Consider the following 25,657-nt stretch of genomic DNA (forward strand, 5'->3'; position numbering starts at 1 on the left):
AAACTTGTGTCTATTACTACTGATGGTGCTCTTGCAATGATAGGTAATATATCAGTCTTCATTTCATTATGTAAAACCGATGACAAATATCCAGATTTTGTAACGTACCACTGTATTATTCACCAACAAGTACTGTATAGTAAAAGATTAAACACAAAAGATGTTTTGGATATTATATTTAAAATTGTAAATTCTGTTCGAGGAAAAGTCCTGCAATGGCTGCTATTTAAATTACAGGCAGATGATGACAGGGAACTTCTGTTGTACGATAATGTTCGCTGGCTCAGCAGAAGTCAATTTTTAGAAAGATGTATTAATTAACGATATAAAAAATTTTCTTGATGAAAAAGGAGATATTTATCCATAATTGAGTGATAAAAGATGGTTGGTATACTTATCATTTTTAGTAGATTTCTGTACGAAATTAAGCAATTTAAATTTAGAGTTACAACGTAGAGATAAAAATTTAATTGACATGTTAAGTTCAATAAAAACTTTCCAACAATACTTACTTTTATCAAAGAAAAATATAAATGACCACGAATTTAGACTTCTTCCATATTTATTAAAATTTTTTGAACAAAATCAAGAAATGCTTTGCTATGATTTAAAAGAATTTATCCGTGAAATAAAATTAGTTGAGGAAGAAATAAATTCAAGATTTAAAGATTTTAATAAAACTGAAATGATTGTATCTTTTATCAATAATCCATTTCAAGAAAACTTGAACATCACAGAAATTTCAAATAAAATTAGTGGGCTGTTTGTTATAAACCAAGCTGAAGTTGAACTTGAAATAATAAACATTCAGAATAGTTTACATTTAAAATCAATAATTAATGAAGTCATTTGGAAGTATGCACATGAAAAATTCTCAATATTAACTGATATTGCGCGAAAAATTCTGTCGTGTTTTTGATCGACATACTTGTCAGAATCCGCTTTTTCAAATATGACTGTCATAAAAAATCAATTAAGAAACCAAATTACAAATGATCGTTTGAATGATTGTCTGCAATTGGCCATGTCTTCATATCAACTTGATTTTGAAAATATTGTGAAGTCCAAACAATGCCAAATTTCACATTAACTTTTTTTTTTTTAATCAACCAGCATTTCCTGTAACTTGTGAGTTTGTAATCAATCTGTTGTTTTTTCTAACTTTGGTTTTCCAAAATAGAGAAATAAATATTTTATTCCAATATTTTTTTTTGTTGTTGTATTAAAATATTTGTTGTATTAAAATAATTAAAAGTGATAAATAAATTTTTAAATACACAAAGTTTTTAGTTGTTTATTTGTGTGTAATCAGATATCAGGTTGGGGGGAACGTGATCTATATAAGAGAGTAGATCGCCGAATAACTTTTTATAGAAAAGTATCTCACTTAGTAAAAAAAAAGGTTGAACACCACTGTCCTATGACCAGGTTCACTACTCTCACACCCCTAGTTCCCTCTATCACATGCTACCTCAAGTAATTATATCTCAGTAGGTGTATAAATTCCATTTCCTTCCTGCCATGTAATCTTTCTTCCTTCCAGTCTATATCTCCATTGTTGAAGACCCACATAATAATCGCTCGACCTGTACTCATTGTACTAATTTGACAATGCATGTCTTCCAGATCATCTATGAAATCCCTGGCCTGTAGCAACAACCAACTGTATATCTTGTTTTACTGGCCTTAATCTCACACTAGACTGCTTCAAATGAACAGCGACCCTCTTGCCCATCTCCTGTTCTTTTTGGCTCAATTCATCTGCTATCATCAGCAGTACCCCTCCCTCATCCTGTCTTCTCTTTCTTCCTTGAAAATACTAAACCCTTCACATTCTATCCTTGTAACTACATGATCTGCTGTTAGCCAAGTCTCACTAATGCCTATAACTTTTGGCGAGGTAGTACTAACCATTGTCAAAAACTCCTCCCTCTTGTTCCTGATACTTCTTGCATTAGTATATAGAAACTGCAGCATCCCTTTAGCCCCCCCCCACCCCTTTACTTCCTGAATTGATTATCCTATTTGGTCACCTCATGGGTGCCTTCACACAAACTCACCTGATTCCACCTTAATTGCTTAAGTTTTCCTGAATTTGTGCTTCAGCATGCTCGGCAAACAAAATTCTCTCTAAGACACCTAAACCATTTGGATGCAGTTCATCAGTATTCATTCTACAAATCCTTCTTTCAGTCAAATTCAGATCTCAGATCCACAAATCCTACATCATTTTTTCTGAACACAAATCCTGTGTATAGACTCATTAGCTAGCAATGCTCTCCTCCTAAGTTCGCCTCTATCATAGCATGCTAGGAGACTTACAATCCTCACCTTCTTGCTCTTCAATTTTACCTCTCCTAACAACTCTTTTACATCCTCCCCTCATAGAATACAACTTACCTTTTTTTGCATACAGATTGCATGACTAATATCATGAATTTTTGCTCCAGGGAATTTTCTCTTTAACTTGTTTTTCTTTTTTGTTTGCTTGGTTTTATTACTACTTCAGATTGCCTTCTTCTTTCTCCTCTTGGTCCTGCTAAGTTCTTACTGCTTCTGCAGTTTTTCAATTTCACTCCTTGTTCTGTGAAGGATAACATTCAAGCACTGTTTCTTTATTTATGTCAATTTTGTTCTCTATTTTCTCTGCTGCACATTTGACATTAATAACACCATTTTCCATCCTACCATCGGTACTGTCCACTCTAACATTTGCTCCATTCTCATCACCTAATAGGCACTCGCTTTTAAAACATTTAATAGACACATTCTCTATCTCCAGTTTCAATTTCCTTCCATATGTCCTTTAATTTTCTCAATGATATGCTAGCAGAAATGTATGAAGAGAAAGGAGTGAAGTTTGTTAATTTATGGAATGAGTTTGAAGGACAAATTGAACTGTATAACAGTAATGGACTGCATTTGAATAGTTTTGGTGTGAGTCATTTGGAGAGACTGCTGCTGCTGGAAGGGAGATAAGTGCAGAGAATAAATCTGAGGAAGTAAGTGCAATGTGAAAGAGCAGAAGCATAAGGAAGAAGGGATTGAAGTGATGCTTATGAGTGGAGAAGTAGGTTGCAGGAGTTTGGAGAACAAGTATACAAGACAGACAAGGAAATGGGGATACGTGATGTCTACAGGGGAACAATACCCAAAGAGGAAGTGAATCTATGTATAGACAATAAAGGAATGGGATGGCTTGGGGTATAGAGGGAAATAGTTAAATTTGAAGAAGATTCTGAGATGGGTAAGGAGAAAATGGAATGGCTCAAGGAAGGCATGGAGAAGTCGCATCTAATAAGTGGTATCAGTGAAACTTGTTATAGATCCAGAAATGAGCCATTATGCTTGTTTGCGAATGCTAGAAATATCAGAAACAAGGGGAATGATATTGTTGCATTAATTGAGTTTGTTCACCCAGAAATTGTTGGAATAAATAAGATATGGTTGGATATTAGGATGACATCTTAACAGGCATAGAGATAGAAGGGCATGATGTTTTTTGTGATTTATCCATTAAATCTATAAGTAAATTAGCCAAGCAAATAAGAAAAGGGTGATAATTATGGCAATTAAAATTAAATATTACTATGTCAATTAATATTAAAATTATGGCAATCTATATTGCCATAATTTTAATTATGGCAAGATAGTAATCAGAAGTAAATGAATATTTCAAGTTTTTCAATTCTTTTACCACCATTCCTAAGATTGTGGATATATGCACACACTCTCACCTGCATCCACTCTGATAGTTTTAGTTTGCCTGATGTACACTTTCACACTATCTCGGTGAACAGATAATTAACTCCAACTCTATTTAAGTGCAGTCCATTACCATTATGTAAGTCTTTCTGCCCCTCAAATTTAATCCATAAGTCTACAAACTACCATTCCTTCTGTAGAATATGTATATAACTTTTTTATATCTTCTCTCAATGCAGTATTTTTCACCTTACCTTTTTGCATCCTGGCAGCTTCACAAATATTAGTAGTTTTCTCACCAGAGAAACATGATTTAGTAATGCACTCATTAAGTATTCCTCTTATAAAATCATCTTAAATATTTTTCTCCTTCTCTCACTTAGACATACATTCTTGTTTCTTTCCTCACACCTCTTACTTTCTTTTTATCTTCTCAGCTCTACCAGTCATTTGACATTTTTCCAGTCTTTCAATCTTGCACTTTGCTCTGTGAAGAACTTTACATAAATGTAGCATTTCTTTTATGAGGTCCTCTTTGTTTGCCTAACATTCCACCACTGCTCTCTCAGAATATCACCCACACTAACATTTTCAGACTCCTATTGATATTCACTACTCCACTGTTATTGTGCTTTACTCTCTACATAAGGGGATAGATAATGACACTAGTTATGTGTATAAGAATATGGTTGCTGCTGGACAGATATCAAAAAGTGGTGTACAGAGGAGCAGAAACCAGACAAAAGCTGGTGACTAGTGGTGTGCTGAAATGTTCATTGCTAGAATCACTACATGCAATGTGGAAAGTTTGCAGGATGATTTAAATAGGCTGTCAGTATGAGCAAACGATAATGGCTGTCTGTTTAATATGAAGAAATGTAAAGTTATGCATTATTGTATAAATGTATTACAAGCTGTGTATCACATTGATGGCACTGTACTCCAGGAAATAGATGAAGTTAGAGATTTAGGAGTGGTGATAGACAGAGAGTTAAAGTTTACAGGATATATTGTTAAGGTTGCTTGGGGATGGGGAAGTGGTGGATAGGATTCAGAGGTTAGCAACTAAGATGGTGATTGACTTGGAACATTCCCTGTGAAGATAGATTTAAGGTCTGTGGACAGCAGAAGTTGGTTGGTAGGCAAAAAAAGGGGTACATGATAGAAACATTTAAGTTAATTAAAGAATTTTATAGGATTAATGGAAGGGAAATGTTTCAGCACTTTGATTAGAGAGGGAAGAACAAGAGGTCATCCTTGGAAGTTGAGTAAAAGCATAGTTAGTATGAGAACTACATTTTTTTCACTTGGAAAGTTGTGAATGAATTGAGTGGGTTGCTGAAGTCAGTTTTTGTTAATGGGTTCATGGAGAGGTATGATAGATTGTGGGAATAATTTGGGTCTTCCATTATGATTCTTTGGACTCTGTGGAGGCCCATACAATAATAATAATAATCTTTTGAGTTAATAAGGCTCTTGTATGATCACACATGTACATCATAAAATATACTCATATTAATTCAGAGCCCTGCTTTTCTAAAACAATAGGTGCTTTTGCTAGCAAAAAATTTTAAATTAATTAAAAGGATATGAAAAGAAAACTAAAAAAAATTGTTTACTAATATTTCTGGGGAGATTCTCATGTTACTCCTCTAAGTAAATATTATTTTTATGGCTATTTAGCCTATTTTTGTTTAGGAGTGCCCCTTTTATAATGTTATTGGCTTTTTACTCAAATTTTAGGGTATTACTGATGTTTTATATAGACAAATATATGAAGAATACATAGGAGGAATAATTTGGACATACCTTTGTAGGATGTAACTGGCTGCCTTCTTATTCAGCGGCATCCCATGTATGGCAATATATACAGAGGTCACCCACACAGGTTCTATTATCAGATCTTTATGGGCAAGACTACAAGAACACTTCCGTGACTGTAACATCCCAATTCCAGAACATTTAAACAATAAAAAAATGCGACATCCAAAAGAAAAACAGAATACAAAAGAATACACAGGAGGAATAATTCGGACATACCTTTGTAGGTTATAGCTGGCTGTCTTCTTATTCAGTGGCATCCCAGTATATGACAATATATATATACACAGGTTCTACTATCAGATCTTTATGGGCAAGACTACAAGAACACTTTCGTGACTGCAACATTCCCAATTCCAGAACATTTAAACAATAAAAAAACACAACTCCCAAAAGAAAAACCGAATACAAAATACAGGATAAACAAAAATAGCAGTCCACGCCTTTGAACAGAAACATATCCCACAAATTGACAAGGCCATAATAATAGATATACAAGAAAACGAAACAATGCTTAGAATATAGGAAATGATAGCCATAAAATGTGAAAAAAACTCGATAAACATCCATCGGCCCTACATAATCTTTGAGAGTTGGAAGCTCCATAACATAAAAATTAGGTCATGATTCTGACTAATAGGAGACAACACAGACACACCAAAGACAGAAACATCAAGCTCGCATGACATAGCCTCCACTTCCCCCACGAGCCGAAGAAGACATACATTGTCAAAATGGCTCACACCCCCGTTACTCCTACATCCAAAAGAAAAAAAAAAGAAAAAACTCCTACCCTTGATCTTATCCCATCATATCCTCGATGAGTCTTTGGACTCCCTGGAAGTGTGATGTAATAATAATAATATCCTTCTCCTTCCCCAAAAATTTCTATTTTTCAACCCCCTCCCAAAGTATTCTCTGCCCACCTTTAATAATAAAAAAAACCTAGGTTTTTCAAAAGTTCACATACCTCTTACCTCACCAATAATTCTCCCACATCTCTCTACCCCTCACATTTCCACCCCCCCCCCTTTCCTTTCAATCATACTTCCTTTAACAGCAGATGAATGTATATGGCCATACACTGGAATGCTGCTGAATAAGAAAACAGCCATCTACATATTACAAAGGTATGTCCGAATTATTCCTTCTATGTATTCTTCATATATCTGTCTATATAAAACATCAGTAATGCCCTGAAATTTGAGTAAATAGCCTGACATTATAAAAGGGCCACTCCTAAACAAAAAAATAGACCTAATGGTCATAAAAATAGTATTGTTTACTGATATTTTTGTAAAATGTATATGATAATTTTTAATGAAAATATGCAGCAAATATCTTAGCAAAGAGATGTATTGAAGAATGGGAATGTCATTAAATAAGTAAATGAGTAAAAAATTACTGAATATTACAAATTTCAAAATGTACTGCATCCATGTATCACGTGTCACTTAATAAGGTTCTAGTATGCTGTACCGTTGCATTCCATCAGATGCACACCAAAAATAAAAATAAATAAAAAGATGGTTCATGGTTAGTTTCTGCTTTTCTCATCTGTTGATTTTTTTGACAAAACAGGCTGCACCTGTCATGTTTGTTTGTTGATTTACTAAGTATATAACAAGATTTTTATTCTCAGTTCTTTGAAAATCCAAAATTTACGTAATTCATCTTTTCAGTGTAACTTTTTTTGTCATCCCCCCCCCTGCTTGTTTAGCTTAATGTATTTCCTGTACTCAGTTTTCACTATCTTGCACTCACCACTTTTAATTGCATACTGCCCCATTTTTTTTCTCAAGTTTCACCATCTTTACCTACAAGACTTTTACACAGACATGTTAATTAATATCTTTCAATTAAAATCCTGTTAAGTTAACTTTTAAGCGTAGTTGTTACATAGGGTCTGTTCCATCATCACAATATACTGTATATTTAATTGGTTGTCAACCTATTCTCCAAACAGTTACTTTTCTGACAGATGCACAAAAATTTATTTCCAAAAAACTAAATGACATACATTTAGTTTTTTGTAACCATGCCATAAGAACTAGAAAAAATTAGAAAAAAAAAATGACACACTAGTAGATTTTGATGAATCCACTTAAAAAAAAAAAAAAAAAAAAAAAAAAAATTATTAATTTATTTTATTTTATGTATTTATTTATTTTTTTATCTTGGACATTAAGTTTTTCATTGTTGTTTTGGTAGTTGAGTGGGATGAAAATTCTCTTTTCTTGCTTGTTGGTTTTCTTTCTGTATACTATACCTATTCCTTCCTTTCATCACTGAAACATATTCTTTAACAGTAAATTACGCATACTTTGCAAATTCAGTTTGAAAGTCATATGGATTATTTAATAATCTTGGCTCTTTCTGGCTAGTGGGATTGTCGAGGATAACTTACCTACATCCCAACATATAGGTATATCAAATGCCACTGTGGCATGAGTGTTTAAAAGTCTTCAGGTGGTAGATGGTTGAATAATATGAGACTGTCATCTTGATTATTGGATCAAACATGCAACTTGAAAAGGCTTCATTTTTGTGATAAGTTACATGTAGACCCAGTTGAAAAATTATTTAAGATAAATTAATTACAAATATTTTAATTCATGGATCATCATCATCATCAGTGCAATGCAGTTACTTTTGCATGATGATCCAGATATGTGAATCAAAATATTTGTAATTAACCTATCTTAATTAAATAATTTTTTAACTGTGTTCTACATGTAACTTATGCAGAATTATGAATAATGTACAATTATCTCTTAGTAAAATAGATAACTGTTTGGTTTCTAGCACAGGAACACCAAAAGAAAAAGTTCAGACCTGGTGGGCAAGTTCAGAAACATTTATCACTGTTGATTCTGGAGAAAATGCACATGAAAGATTCTGGAAGAAAATGCACACTATTCATTTCTATAAACTCTTATAGAATATTATGACAAATAACAAAGCACTGTGTTGTGAATGAGGACCATCTTGGTGGATAAATTATACATGTTCAGAATGTTAGCAATGAAAAAGTGGGTGATAAAAATAGGAGATTAGAAAACCATTGGGCATGAAAACATGATTTCACCCTCATATATCCATAAAAACCAACAAACAACTTCAGTCATTATTTGGAGAAAAGTAAATAAAATAAACAAATTCATTAAACTTCTTACTGTGCACAAATTTTAATTTGCTTCTTTTATTCATATAAATAATTTTTGTCGAAACTATTTAGATCATTTGTAGTTACATGTATGTTCTCCCTCCTCTCCTATTTTTGTTTTGCTTATGCAGTAGTTGATATTATCTAACTTCAGTATGGTGAAATAATCAAAATAACAGATTTTTTTTAATTGCTTATTAATGTAGACCACCCTAGAGAGACCATCTCGACCACCTTCTCGACCACAGAGAGAACTACCACATCCACCTCGTGATCCACTGCAAGAAAGTTTAGGCTATGCAACTCCTCCAACTTCATCTTCTTCATCTTGTTATTCTCTACCCCGTCAGGCAGCATCATCAACATCATCTGCACAGTCTCATAATAAAACTGCTAGTCCTAAAATGGTGCCTAAATGGCCGCATACTCCAGATGGGCCTCCAGTGGAAGGAATTTTATCACCTAGTTTAGCAACAAGTCCTATTCCAAGCCCACATGGATCTGCACGGAACAGCTGGTCAGAGCATTCTTACAGTGTAGACATAGAAGCACCTCCACTGCCACCTAGAGGTAAATTATTTAATTTCCAATGATCCGCTGTGGGGATTTTGAAAAAATTTAAATATCCTTTTCTTCTCTTTAATGATCATTATTATATTTTTATCATTATTATCAAATATATCATTTGGTGGGGAATTTTTTTATTCTTAATTAATCTAATACAATTGGATTCATCAAAGGAAAAGTTAATCATTAAAACAATATGCACTTTACACTTCTTGGATCTTGGCGGATAGGAATGAATTTGAAGTTCCAAGGTCGCATAATAAAAGTTTTAAATACAACTCAGGATAATTGCGATGTTGAAATGAACTTTGACATGTAAGGATAAATGTAAGATCTTGATATAACCACACCTGGATTATTGTACACAGATTTGGTCTGCTGGGTTCCAAGGCGATAAAGAAGAGTTCCAAAGATTATATTTGGATTATGGTATTTAGATTATGGGGACAAATTGTGAGTATGTGGATTGCAGACTCTGGTTAATAGGAGAAAGAGGGGGCGATATGATAGAGGTTTATAAACTTTTGAAGGGATGTTATAAGACATCTAATGAAATTTTTCGTTACATGGAAGGTGGGGAAAGAACATCCATGAAAGTTAAGTTTGTTCTCAGTTAAGAAAGGGTTAAAAGCTAGGTTTTTCTCTCAGCGCAGTGAGTGAGTGGAATAGTTTGCTTTTAGGGGTAGTGAGTGCATATAGCGTGAATAAATTTAATAGAATTTAGTGTGGGTGATTTATGGCCTCCCTCGATGAGTCCTTGACTCCCTGGAGGTCTCGGATAATAATTAATAATATGTCGTGTTCATGTAGCATTTTTCAAAACTCCTGGTGGGCCACTAATGCAGTATTTTCTTAATCATCATTTCCTGCCTTCCCTTTTTTCATGACAATTTTGCAATCCATTATTGAATTGCTGTGATATTTTCATGATATGCCTATGTGTATTTTAGAAATAATTATTCAGTTTTTATTAATTATGTTTTATTATTATTATGTGACATCTCCAGAGAGTATAGGACTTATTGTGGGAGAGCACTCTACATTGCACCCTCCTCTCTGCTAATACTTAATTCTCCTACTACAACACTACTACCATCAACGGCATCTACTGCCCATCATCACCAACAGCAGTATTTTTTGTCTGTAAATTGCATGTGTTTTGAAGGCCAATTTGTCTGTATGTGGGATGTAAAACCCAAATTTCCAGGGGAAAAACCTCTGCTACCTCCGTATGAGATCGGCTAACTCACCTCTAATTGAAAAAGTCCATATAATGATTTTCTTGTCATGACAAGAATCCAACCCAGGTCTTTTCCAATCGAAGGACACAATGTTCCACTGTTCTTTCAATTGTGCTATAGAGTTTTATCTTAATGAATTATGTAAAAGAAAGAAGTGATGTACTTTCCAGAAATAACACCTGTTGCAATACTTACCTAGAAGTTGCATGCATAAGCTTTTATAATGATGCTGGATTGTGTATTTGTATTCAGAGTTCTAGAAGTCTTGGAAAATCATGTGATATCTGCTGGTGTATGCTAACTTAAAATATAGGGCATTTACTCTACTTTTCATGAAACATTCAAGTTATCATGGTCATAAAGCATGGCTGCTAGCAGTCAGTATTTCTAGTTATTACTGTTGTACAATATAGTTTATGCCTAATAAAATTAAGTAGTGGGGTTAAAGAGTGCTTATGTCAAATTACTTTGTTGCAAATGACTATCATATTCTTTTTAGAGAGAGACTGCGAAGGTCAAATTCATAGTGAAGAATTTATGGAGACAACACACATTAGAAAAATTACTTTACTTAACATTAAGAAGGTAACATTCGATGTTTCGACCTCTGTATTGAGGTTATCATCAGACAAACATGCATCTGCACAGGATACAAGCTAGATGACAATACACTACGCAATAGTAAGATGAATCTATATGTTTATTAATCATTTACCTTAGCCTGACCTCTGGTGGGGAAAAAAATTATAATAAAATAAATAAATAAATGCAATAAAATAAAAATAATAAATAATGATTAATAAAATTTTAAAAATATTTTTTATTATATATATATATATATATATATGTGTTATGGGCCAAATGACTAAAATGGCCATGCAGTCTGATAAATATTGATTAATTTATTAAATTGACCAGAAATTATGAATAAAGCTCCATTATCTTTCAGCAATTTGATTTGAAGAAAAAAAAAAAAAAACTGCACTTTTTTCATTAAGAATTTGACCAGACATTATGAATAAAGCTACATTCCCTTTGGGCAATTTAATATTCAAAAAAAAAAAAAACTTCCTAATTAAATTATGATAATCTTCCTTGTAATATTTTTATATTTCATACTTAATTCTTTTTGCATGTGGTTTCATGATATAGATATTGGGCAATATTTGAAATATTTCTTCAGTGTAAATGTAATTTTTAATCAGATTGATATATGCATATTACAATATCTGTATATAAGGTTTATATATTATGGGCCAAGTCACTTCGGTTTATAACTCTTTCACTTTTTCTATCATTGTCAAATACGCTAATTTTGTAAGAATATGAGTGACCTGGTCAAAGTTCCCTTCATATCTCCCGACAAAAAGAAATCCGAAGAATCTCCCCCCCCCCCATCCCTACTGCTTTTAATACTGCCAAAAAAGTATCATTATTATCACTTTGCCCGACCAGATATCAGTAATTATATTGACTTGTCAATAAATTATGATAAACAATGTGAAATTTATTACAGTGTATGATTTTGTTTGTCATAATGTCTGGGCATTATAAATAATGCCCATTATAAATTATAAATTACTGTTTCAATTCATCAATAAATTATGAATTGGAACAGTTATGTATTAGCCTAGCTTTCTGTATAACATGCAACTAAACATCAATTATTCATGTCATTTTTATCATTATTTTTTATGTTCAGTTAAACAAAAGTCATGGGAAGACTTTGGTAAGAACATAGAAAATAAATATTAAGAAAGTGGCAAGATATTCTGGAGGCTGTTGAAAAAGCTCAAAAATGGAGGAAAGAGTGCTGTAAAAGAAATTAGAGATGATAAAGGTGACATGAACACTGGAGAAAAAAGATATCCATGATATATGGAGTAATTACTTCGAAAAATTGCTAAATGAAACAATCTGTGACAGCACAGTGGTAAAAAAACACCCAACAGGCATGCAATCAGGAATACATGTCCATACTTGAAGTAGAAAAAGCCATCAAAAGCCTGAAATGTGAAAAGGCAGCTAGAATAGATGATATTCAACCAGAAATGCTTAAGTATGGAGGTATAAAAGGCTTCAGTGGCTGCACTGCATAGTTCAGAAGGCCTGGACAGAGGGACGAATTCCAGATGATTGGAATAGATCACTCATAGTATCCACATATAAAAAGGGAAATAAAACTGAATGTGAAAATTACAGAGGTATTTCCCTACTGTGTGTTCCTGGTAAGATTTATGCAAGTATACTTGAGAAGGATTGTTGAAGGGAAGCTTAATGAAAAACAAGCTGGATTCAGGTCAAATAGAGGCTGGCAGGATCAGATTTTCACTTTACAACAAATAGTTGAGAAATTATGGGAATATAACAAAGATCTGTATTTAAGTTTTGTAGATCTGGTAAAGGCATATGACAAGGTGCCAATCGAAAAGATATTCAAAATGCTAGAGTTGTATGGTGTAAGTGGAGCATTATATCAAGCAATACTTGGAGTTGTAAGTCAACAGTTAGAATTAAATGAAGTACAGGAAGATGGTTTTATGTTAAATCTTGCATTCAGACAAGGATGCACATCATCCCCTGTATTATTTGTTATCTATAAGGATCACATTATGAAGGAAAGTGGTATTAAACCTGATATCAAAAAACCTGATATTGGAGTAGTTAATCTCAGCTCTTTACTTCATGCGGATGATGTCATACTTATATTGGGTTGACAAAAAAGTTCATTTGGTTTATCTGTTAGTACAAGTTACGCCGCTTCGCCTGTCACTATTGTTGCGCTACTGCACAACGCTATTGCACAGTTGAAAGGCGACATTTCACATAACCTTTCGGTGAATTTTCGTTCGGCCTACTTCAGTTGCATGTGTGTAACATATTTTTAGAAATGGAAGGAAATAATGTACATTACCGGCATATTTGGTTTTTTTATTTCAAAAAAGGCAAACAAGCTGCAGAGGCCCATAAAAAAATATGCAGAACGCATATGCCAAAAGTGGTTTGCCAAATTCCTTTCTGGAGATTTCGACATCAGTGATGCACCTCATGCCGGTCACCCAACCGAGGTTGATTCAAGTATTGTGAAGGATATCGTCGACAAAAATCCCTCACAAACAGTGCGGGAGATTGCTGCAGTACTGAACATATCCCATAGAAGCATTGAAAGCCAGTTGCACAAGCTGGGATATGTTTCAAAACTCAATGTTTGTGTGCCGCATGAATTGACTGAGGACGATATGACTGCCTCGCATATCCATCTGTGATTCGCTGTGACGTCTTCAATAAAACGACCCATTTTTGAAGCTGATGATTACGGGAGATGAAAAATGGGCCATGTACGTAAAAGGTCATGCGGCACAAGAGCAAACCTCCGCTAACAACACAACCTTGAAAGCAGGATTGCACCCAAAGATGATCATGCTCTCCATGTGGTGGGATTATAAAGGTGTTGTCCATTACGAGGTGTTACAGTCAGGCAGAATGATTGATTCATCTGTCTATTGCTCACAGTTAACGCGACTGGCCTGTGCAATTAGCACAAAACTTCCTGAATTGGCAAATTGGAAAGGAGTTGTCTTTCACCATGACAATGCCAGACCCCAGACATCGTTAACAACCTGGAGGAAATTGTTATGTCTTGGCTGGAATGTTTTGCTGCATCTTCCGTATTCACCGGACCTGGCACCTTCCAATTACCACTTATTCTTATTGTTGCAGAATACTTTGAACAGGATAACCTTCGCTAATGAGGAGGCTGTCAAAAGACACCTGGATCACTTTTTTGCCAGTAAACCTCAGGAGTTTTATGAACGCGGCATAATGAAGTTGGTGGACAGATGGCAAGAGGTCATTGATAAAGAGGGTCAATATATAACTGACTAGTATGTATTATATATATTAAATAAAATGTGTTTCATTCCACTCTGAAAAACTGAATGAACTTATTTGCCGACCCAATAAATAAATCCGGTACAATTCTGCAGGATTCCCTGACTTAATTGAATAACTGTTGTAATAGATTTGTTATGAAAATCAGCAATAACAAGACAAAGACAATGAAAATATCAACTGCATTGTGAATGAGAACCTATAGAACAGGGGTGGCCAACCTTCTATAGGTCATGCGCCAATGTTTTCATTTTTTAGTTAAGATGCAGCATATAAACTTATACTACTTTTCAGGCCTTTTAAAATATGGTAATATGGATATATTTAAGAGTTATGCATAAAATGATTTATTATATATATGGTAATATAGACACTTTTAGCAGTTTTAAATAAAATGATTTCATATAAAGACAAGAGAAACATTAATTATTTTATTGAGACTTTTGAAATTGCTTTGCTTTTGCTAAGCTTGTAATATTTGGAGTTAAATCAGTTACAGAAAGCATCAAATAGTTTTTCAAATTTGAATCAGTCAGTCACGACTGTAGTTTGTTCTTAATCATTTTCATTGATGAAAATGCTTGTTCGCATCTGCATGTAGTTCCAAAACGACAGATATAACTCTGAGCAAATTTTCTCAGTTCTGGAAAATGTTCACAGGACAACAATCGCCAGAAATTAATTATATCAGAAGCATCTGGGAGTGGTGGAAGTTCATTAAATTTCATTTTCAATAAAGAATTGGTTTTGAGATCAATAAGTTCCATTTGTATGTTACTAGGCATCGTCAAGATTTTTTGTTCAGTAAGTGAAAAGGGATTTATAAATGCAAGTATGCAGTCTTCTTCTTCGACAAAACGACTATTAAAGGACTCTTGCAATAATCTGAGTTTCTCAGTATATTCTGTAAAGTTGCCATTATCTTCAACAGATTCACTATGTTCTTTTAAATGTGGAAATTGACTTAAATCCCCATTTTCTAACTGGGAGATGAACAGTTTTAATTTTATTTTGAATGCACTGATGTCATTTACTAAGCTAGGAAACAACTTGTTCTTGCTCTGCAGTTTCAAATCTAGATCATTGAGGTGGCTGGCAACATCAACTAAAATGCTAAATCAAATATCCATTTCTCATCACACAACAGGGCTTTTTCATCATGCAGCTCATCTTTCTCTTCCAGAAAATTATGAACACTTTCTTTCAGCTTCCAAAATCTACTGAGAACTTGTCCTTTAGAAAGCCAGCGCACCTCACCATGAAGGATGAGTTCACCATATTCCATATCCAGCAGTTCACAATATTCTCTGAATTCTCTTCCATTAACCCTCTTGCTCTAATTTTGTTCACACACTTTACAACTGGTATCATACCATACTTCAAATTTAGAGTTTTTCCACACAGAGATTCTTCATGTATAATACAGTGATACTTTAGTAGAGAATGACCTAAAAACCTTTCAAGTAAAGTTACCATCCCAGAAACTCTACCTACCATTGATGGTTCTCCATCAGTGCAAACACTGATGAGCTTACTAGAATGCAGTTGTTGATTTTCTAGACATGACTTTACTTTGTTTACTTTCCTCTTATAAAAATGCTTAACTGGGCTACATCACATATGTCAGTGGATTCGTCCAAGGCTAAAGAAAAGAAAGAACAAGCATGAACATGGTCTTTCAATTGCTCAGTAACACATGGGAAAGTTCTTCGATGCGTCTTGTAATTGTTTGCTTGGACAGAGCAATTTGGTTTACTTTTCTTTCAACATTCTTATCACCAAGACATTTTGCAAATTTTTAGAGACAGGGCTTAACAACTTCCTCTCCATCAGAGAAAGGCTTGTATTTTTTTAGCCAACAAAGACAATTTCATAAGATGCCTCCAGCATTGCCACACTTTCCCAACTTCATTTCATAAATATATTTTGTCTCTTCAGTTTTTCTTCTAATTCAGCTTGATGTTTTCTATAGTGTCTGTTAAGATCATGTCTTCTATTATCTGAGAGAGTGCTTTCACAAACAATGCACACGGTTTTCCTGAAGGACCTGCAATAAATAAGAACTCATTTCCCACAGTTCATTAAACTGGCGCTTGCTATCACCTTCTGCTTTTCTTCTGCACATTTTCTTTTGAAAAGTATTGGGTAACTGACTGTAAAAAAAAATTATTTCAAAAAGTAAAGCTTATTATTAAATAATTTAAATTATTTTATCGTTTTAAATATTATGAACATTCAAAAACAGTTCTACAAGTTTAAGATAAGCTTCCTGTTTTCATGAAGGCCTACTACAGTTCTATAAGTTTAAAATTCACATATATATTTTTTTTCATGGAGAGTTTTCGTCTCTCTCTCATAATATATTATGTCCAATGAAATACAAGATCACTTCCTGCCATAAAAAAGTCAATCAGCTGGCAATCCCACACGCAACCCAAACATCCTCATTACGAAAGCTTTGCTGATAATCAGTTAAATTTTAGGAATAAACCTACTATACGTAAATAAAAAGGAAAGATATTGTATTAAAAAAACATAAAAACACACACATACAAATACAAAGAATAATTGCAGGTTTCAGTAATCAGCAAATTAGGGGAGCGGGCAAGAACTTGACATACACGTTCAAAATGAAAAAATTTATTTTTAAATTTACAGAACTATATTAAGCCTTCATGAAAACAGAAATCTTATCTTAAATTTAAAGAACTGTTAATAAAAACATATAAGTTCAAAAACACAGTTGTTCACTCACATCGAATTAGAAGTTCATCGAACATTATGACACGAGAGTCAGCTGTAAACTGATTGAGTAACTGGTGACGCATGTCAGCATTTGCCGGTGCCTGTTGCTTCAAGATCAAACAAGTATAATAAACGTGTACTCTAGAATTCAGTGGTAGGTTAATTGTGTGTTTATATATATATATATATAAATCGTATATCATTTTTTTTTTTTTTTTAATTTTTCTCTGGGGTTCCGTGTGCCACTTCTGATCATGCAATGCGCCACTTTTGGCGCATGTGCCATAGGTTGGCCACCCTTGCTATAGAACAAATAAAACATTTCAGCTACTTAGGCATGAATTTTAGTAAAGATGGTCAATTAAATATGGAAATAGACAACAGAATCAGCAAAGCTGGTATGGTAGGAAGTCAACTGAATATATTTATATGGAATAAGAGAGAAATTAGTCAAAACACTAAATTAGCCCTATACAAGACAGTGTTCAAACCAATTTTAACCTATGGATCTGAGAACTGGGTCAGAAGTAAAACACTTGATCAAAGACTAGAGACTGCAAATATGAGAGTCCTGAGAAAGATGAGGGGCATGAATAAGTGGATTCAATGGCAGTATCATATTAAAAATGAGGATATTAGGAAACAACTTGACATTGTTAGCATCCAGGAATAGCAGAGCTAATCCTGTTAGCAGAGCTAATCTCAGGTGGTATTGTCACTTAAACAGAATGGGAGAGGAAAGATTAACAAAACAAGTGTTCTTTGCCAGATTGACAGGAAAAAGACCTAGAGGAAGATCATGAGTAAAAAATGCCTTGGAAGACAGAAATACAAGATCTGATAATGTTGGAGTCTTGACAAGGAACAGATTGATTTGGAGGAAAATTGTTGGTAGGAAGTTAGTAATTATGTAAGTTTTTTGGTATTACTATCATATCCTGTACACCCCTTGAGGGTATATGTCAGGAATTTGATGATGATGATGATATATTTAGTTGGAAAAAATAGCAAGAAAATAATATTGTGCACTTTTTTTTTTGTTTCAAAAGAAATAAAGAACACTCTAAGTGACATTTGTTTATTTGGTTTTTTGGTTATTTGATATTTTCTTGTGGAAAAGAAGAAATCAGGGCACATTTGAAAAGAAATTAATTTACTGCTAGTTTTAGATATGGGACATTTTTGAATTAGGTATATTTTTACTTTTTTTTTTACTAAAAATTTTAATTACATGCTCCCCAAGTGATTTACATTTTCAGTTGTCTTGGGGCCAGTCTGAAAAAATAAATTATAATCTGTGGGTTGAATAGGTGGATAACTCCTAACTTAGTATTTCTAAGACATCACTTATTTCAGAAATAGCGACCAGTAGAATTATTAATATTTGAACTTTGTTATTGGGGTGGGGGGGGGGGGGAATAGAACTAACACATCTCAACTTTCTTTTCTTATGGCATAAATATAAATGACTTTCATATGCAAAAATATAACATGAAATGTATTTGTAAAACTTAGAATAATTTCCACAAACAGATGAACAAGTAATGGAAAAGAAAATATGGGTGAAATAGATTGCAAAGAAATAGTGTGATATTAGAAGGTCTTGTTTCAACAGATACAATATTATTGGCTTATTTCTTTTGTCAAAATTGTGAAATGAAGTAATAAGTTTTGAATACTCTCTGGGAAAACTTTCAAACCAGTAAAAAATTAAAAGTAGTTATTTATAATTCAGTTCCTGGAGTTGAAAAGTAGGGATGGGATGAAATTAGAAATCTTAAATGAGCACAAATTTTGAATCAATCTGTAGGATATGATTCATATATTTTCACCATATACTATCTGCAGTGGTTAAGCATTAGATATTAATGAACATCCTACAAAAAACAAACAAACAAAAAAAGATATCTGTTGCAATTTTCAATTAAAGGAGAAAGTGACTGAGTTGATATTTAAAAAAAAAAACTCTCACAATTGGAAAGTGAGTAATGCAATTTAACATTGTTTATTTTTCATAAAAATAGAGAAACTTGTTTCTAAAACTGAAGCTTGATGATATATACTATGGTATTTTGCAAGGAACGAAAAACAAAAGTTTATAATTTTTTCAATAAATGTTATTTGAAATTAGCACAAAAATAATTATGCAGTATTGTCATTAAAACAAAATAACATAAATTTCATTCTTCCTCTGCAATGATTTCAAAACTAAAAGATAGAATTTATCATTACTAAATGTATTCATTTCTAAAGTTGATCTCTGATCATCCTTAACAATGAATTGATTTAGAATCAAGCTGATCTTTGCTGTCTTGTCACATATCAGAATAGATTATTTATTTTCATCCATGTGAATTTGTTTTTATCTTTGGGAACAGACACAATAAACAAATTGAACAAAAAGTTAAAATGTTGAAAGAAGTGAAGGAAATTCCAAAGGTTTCTCCATTACAGCTAATCTACTAATGGTTCCACAATTGTCAAGGAATTAATAGTGAAAAAAAGGTAATTACATGATGAAAGGCAGAATATTACTCATTTTGATCCATGAAAAATCCTAAGGATTGTCTGAGTATTTCATCCACTTTGGGAGGTTAATTCTTTATCCAGGTATAAGCAAAGTTTGCACATGAAGTATCTTCACAACTAGGCTATTTGTATATAGAAGCTATTTACTTCTAATCAGTTGTCTTAATATCCTATAGTGCAAAGGACACTTCTTTTCAAGCAGTAGAATTTTCAGACCAGTCCCAAGAAGGGTCACTGCCCCAACCAAAAAGATATTCATCATCAAATTCCTCACATAAACCCTCAGAGGGTGTACAGGATCTGTTACTACACTACACGAAATGTTACATCATTACTAACTTTCCATCAACAATTTTTTGGAATGTTGACAGAAAACAAGATTAGTTTGTTATCTGTCACATTCCAATATTATCAGATCTTATATTTATGTCTTCCAAGGCACTTTTTTACTGTATCAATCCACCTACATCTTGGTCTTCCTCTGGGTCTTTTTCCTGCCATCCTGGCAAACAACGCTTGTTTAACTAATGTTTCCTCTCCCAATCTGTTTAATTGGCCATTCTGCCTGAGATTAGCTCTCTGCACATTCCTGACTGCTATTGATGTCAATTTCTTTTCTAATATCCTCATTTTTAATATGATACTACCATTGATGCCATCTGTTTAGTCCCCTAATCTTTCTCAGGACTCTAATATCTGTATCTCCAGTCTTTGATCAAGAGTTTTATTTCTAACCTAGTTCTCAGATCCATAAGTTAAAATTGATTGGAACACTCTCTTGTATACAGCTAGTTTATTGTTTTGACTAATCTCTCTCTTATTCCATATAAATTTATTCAGTTGACTTCCTACTATAACAGATTTGCTAATTCTGCTGTCTATTTCCAAATTTAATTTGCCATCTTCACTAAAAATTGTGCCTAAATAGCTGAAATGTTTTACTTGTTCTATTTATTCTTCATTCAGGATGCAGTTGATGATTTCAATGTTTCTACTTATTTTCATTGTCATTGTCTTTTTAATGCTCATTTTTATAGCAAATTTATTACGGCAGTTCAGTTTGGTCAGGGAATCCTGCAGACGTGCTCTGGATTTATTTAGAAGTATAACATCATCTGCATAAAGTGAAGAGCCGAGACCAACATCTCAAATCTTGATATCATGTTTAATGTACTTTTCTTTATAATGTGATCCATATAGATGATGAATAACAGTGGAGATAATGTACACCTTTATTGTACACCTGATTTCACATTAAATCATTCTTGTCAATTTCTAACTTCTGATTTACAACTTACATAGGGACTATGTATTATTTGATATCATGTCCCATTTACAATTTACATAGGAACTATGTATTATTTGATATCATGTCCCATTTACATTCAAAATGCTCCAATTATACACTATATAATTGGAGCATTTTGAACAGCTTTCCTCTTGGCACCTTGTCATATGCCTTTTCCAGATCTACAAAACTTAAATTTTTCATGTAGTACTATCATATCCTGTACACCCCTTGAGGGTACATGTCAGGAATTTGATGATGATGATGACAAAACTTAACTACAGATATTTGTTATATTCCCATAATTTCTCAACTATTTGTTTAAAGTGAAAATCTGATTCTGACAACCTCTATTTGACCTGAATCCAGCTTGTTCTTCTCCAATCTTTTTCTCCACAATTTTTCTTAGTCGTTTCTAAAGAATACTTGCATAAATCTTACTAGGAATATTCAGTAGAGAAATTCCTCTGTAATTCTCACATAATCCTCTGTAAAATACCTCCATGTTTTAGCATTTCTGGTTGAATATCATCTACTCCAGCTGCTTTCCCACATTTCGGGTTTGTGATGGCTTTTTTTACTTCAAGTAGAAATATTTATTCCATATGGCATTCCTGTTGAGCATCTTCTACCACCATGCTCTCACTGCTTGTTTTATTTAGCAATCTTTCAAAGTAATTTCTCCATAAATCAAGAATATCTTTATCCCTAGTTTTCACGTTCCCCTTTATTATCTCTAATAATTCCTTTTACAGTACTCTTTTCTCCATTTCTGAACTTCCTTGAACCTCCAGAATATTTTACCACCTTCCAGATATTTATTTTCAATATTGTTACCAAAGTCTTCCCATTACTTTTGTTTAGCTAATTTTACACAGGGCTTTGCTTTCTTTGTATTTTTCTCTGCATTCCCCTGGAGCACAAGGTGACTTACTTGCCAGGAACTTTTGATATGCTTTCTTCTTTTCTTTTACTGTCTCTTTAACTTCCTGAGTCAACCATGGCATTCTGATTTTTCTATTCTTGCAGATTACTTCATAACATGCCCCTCTGGCTGAATCAATCAAAGTTTTCTTTAGAGTTTGTGACTGAATCTCCAAGGTTTGGTTCTTGTTTTCAAACTCTTTCAATTTTTCATGAATAATATTTGTGTATTTGAGTCTACCAGTTCACATCTGGTAGCTGTTCAACTTTGATTCATTTCAAAACTTTCTTACATATCCTTCTTTTCAATATGAACATCAATTTTATCCTGCTCAATATTAAATGGTGTCCTAAACCAGTCAAAAAACACCACTGGCAACAATAATATAGGCAATGTGACTTTTCTTATTCCTCATCTTCACATTTTTGTGTTGGAACGTGGTGTTAGTAATAACTTCCATGTCCTGAGCAGAAATCTAGCAGGTTCTTATCATTATTATTAGCTTTGCTCTTTTCTCCAAATTTTCCCGAAACAGTCTTATATGTCTGGTAATCATTTCCTACTCTGCTGTTTAGATCTCCAACAAAGACCAACTTTTCATTTTTCTTTGTGTCAGCTGCCTTCTCTAATACCTTGAAAAATTCCTCTACTTCTTTCTTAGTAGAATCTTCCGTGGGACTATAAGCACAAATAAATCTCATTGTCTAGTTCCCCATTTTGATATTAGCCCACATCACTCTACCTGATATTACCTTCTTCTTCTCCTTCTTTGAGTGCCATCTCCTATCGGAGGTCGGCGAGCGACCACCTTGGCAAATTTTGAGCGATTCTCAGCCACTCTAAGCAGTCTCTCAGAGTTCATGCCAGTCCACTGTCTGATGTCTGCCAACCAAGATTTTCTTCATCTTCCTTGTCTTCTTCCATTTATCTTCCCTTTTATAATCAATTGAAGTATCTTATATTTTTCATTTCGAAGTAGGTGACCAAGATATGCAGTTTTCCTTGTTTTACCATGCATACTCGAAGCTCTAAATTTAAACTGTGATTACAGATTGTTGATTTCATCAAGAGAAAGTTTTTTCTTGCCATTTCAATTCTAACTTTTATTTCCATTTCTGAATTGCAATCTTCATTTAACCAGCATCTGAGATATTTAAACTTTGCCACTCTTTCTGTTTGTTTTCCATTTAAAGAAAGTGCTGAATTAAGAATTGGTTTCTTCCTTATGGCCATGAATTTAGTTTTGGTAATATTTATTTGTAATCCCATTTTTTCACTCTCTTCATTCACTAGTTCCAGAAGATTTTGAAGATCCTGAATATTTGTCAGCCAGGAGAATTGTGTCACATATCGGATGTTACTGATGATTTCACCATTTACATTAATCTCTTACTTTCTTCCTTTCAAGACTTTTTGAAATATGGCTTCTGAGTATATATTAAAAAGAAGAGGTGACAGCACACATTCTTGCCTTACTCCTTGTTTGATGTTAATGGAGTCTGTAATAATGTCATCAACTTGAACAGATGCTTTTTGCTTCCAATATAAGTTTTCAATGATCCTGATGTCTTGACCATCTAATCCAATTCTCTTTAATACTGCAATCATTTTAGCATGTTGGACTTCGTCAAATGCTTTCTCGAAGTCGATGAAATGAATGAATATTTCCTTGTTTTGGTCAATACATTTTTGGAATAAGATCTGAGAACAGAAAAGAGCCTCTCTTGTTCCCAAACCATTTCTAAAGCTAAATTGGGTATCACTGATGGTGTCTTCACATTTTCTGTATATTCTTTTTTGAATTATTTTCAGAAACATTTGGAGAACGTGACTCATTAGGCTGATCATTCTATAGTCATTACAAGTTTTCGCATTTGCTCTTTTAGGTAGCATAATGAAGGTCGACTATAACCAGTGTTGAGGGATTATGCCTGTATTATAGATCTTATTGAATAACTTTACTATTCAATAATATATTAATGTTGTTACCTTCTAATAACTTTACTATTTCTTCTGGTATTCTATCCGGGCCTAAGGCTTTACTATTTTTAGCTGAGTTTAGTGCACATTCTACCTCTGATCTTAAAATGCATGGACCTTCCATATGTTCATAAGTATTTTCTGGGTTCTATCTGTTATCAGTAAAGAGGTCTACATATTTCATCCATTCTTGTATTTTGTCATCCTTTTCAGATATTATTTCTCCCTTTTTGTTTTGAAGGATGCAGAATTTTTTTTTCTTAAATATACCTTGAGGTCTCTTTCAGCTTTTTGTATAGATTAAAATTGTCATGCTTTTCCTGTAGAATTTCTATTTCTTTACATTTTTCATTCATCCAGATTTCTTTTGCTTCTTTGAGCTTTCGTTTAATAATTTTCTGAATCTCTTTATATTTTGTTTGACCATGATTTTTATATGATCTGCATTGATCAATGAGAGAAAGAATTTCATCAGTTATCCAATCTTTCTTTTTTACTGCTCTGTTAGGACACAAGATATTTCTCTATGAAGACAGATTTTAATTTGTCCCATGATTCATCAACCCTCATGATGTCATCATTCTTGATAAGTGCTAGCTCTTGATTCAGTTTGTTTCTTATCTCTGTGTTTTTTAATTTTCCTAAATCAAACCTTTTTTGTTGATGTTTCTTAAGCTTTCAGTCTGAGTTTTAACTCTGCCACCAGTAGGTTATGATCAGAAGCAATATCTGCACTAGGTTTTTGTACTCTTTATAGAACTTTGAAATCGTTGATTAGTTAGCAAGTAATCAGTTTGGTTTCTGACTATATTCCCATTATTATCCTGTGGTGATCGCCATACAGCCTTCGGGATGGTAGCTTAAACCATGTGTTTGTGATTATTAGCTCCTCTTCCTGGCAGAATTGAAGAAGATGGTCACCTCTCTCATTTCTTGTTCCCAATCCATGTTTGCTAACTACATCTCCACTTCTACCTTTCCCAACTTTAGCATTGAAATCATCCATGACGATGTTGATATGCTTTTTTGTGTTTTTCATTAGTTCTTTTAATTGATCATAAAATTCTTTGATCTCGTATTGCCTTTGATATTGCCTGCCATTCAAAAAGATCATCTTCATATTTAATGTTTAATATTATAACTACTCCTTCTTTTCACTGATTGTTATTTCTTGAATGTAACATCTTGTATTTGTTGCTTACAAAGATCTCACCTGTGTTTTCCTTCTTTGTTTCGATAACAACTATTATGTTGATCTGTTACTTATCTAATTCTTCTGCTAGTTCCATTTCTTTTCCATTGATGCCTCTTATGTTGATAGTGGCAATCATGATCTCTGCTGATGTTGATTTGGGGTTTGCAATTTGTTCCAGTAGTTGACTTGTCACTGTTCACCCTGGTTTCCTGAGGAAAAACAATGTGGAGGGGGGGGGAGGCCTTGTTTAACTGGGTGACACTCCCAGCCAGCATGAAATTCCATCATGTTGTATCATCATTGTTACAACATGATGTAACAATGTTTTCACTGGTTTAAGCCAGTGAAAATACAATCTGGTTGGCTAAATCCCAAATTGCCAGCCTATCCTGTTTCGTTCAGTATCCAGGTAGATACCCAACAGGGTGCACCACAAGAAGGTGAGGACTGGACATCAGATCAGTAGATAATAGATAGTGAGGTTGAATTAATGAAGAAGTCATATATTATCCATTTACAAGTAGCAAAAAGGTTTCTCAACTTATTATGAAAATACTCTAGATCAGAGATAGTTGTATAAAGTTCTTTCACTTGGTTATAAATT

General features: G+C 33.4%; 1 protein-coding gene across 2 annotated transcripts in view; it reads left to right on the forward strand.

The window, feature by feature from the left end:
• spg (dedicator of cytokinesis spg) overlaps positions 1-25,657 on the forward strand; it is an 869,351-nt gene that overhangs the window by 807,463 nt on the left and 36,231 nt on the right. For both annotated transcript variants that reach the window (XM_090390789.1, XM_090390790.1), the window contains one exon: positions 8,899-9,262. In XM_090390789.1, coding sequence (XP_090246915.1) covers positions 8,899-9,262 — 364 coding nt within the window. The remainder of the gene's footprint in view (positions 1-8,898; positions 9,263-25,657) is intronic.

The sequence above is a fragment of the Typopeltis vanoorti genome, chromosome 3, assembly GCF_054136105.1.
Source record: "Typopeltis vanoorti isolate ZY-2024b chromosome 3, IOZ_Tvanoo_1.0, whole genome shotgun sequence".
Lineage (NCBI taxonomy): Eukaryota > Metazoa > Arthropoda > Arachnida > Uropygi > Thelyphonidae > Typopeltis > Typopeltis vanoorti.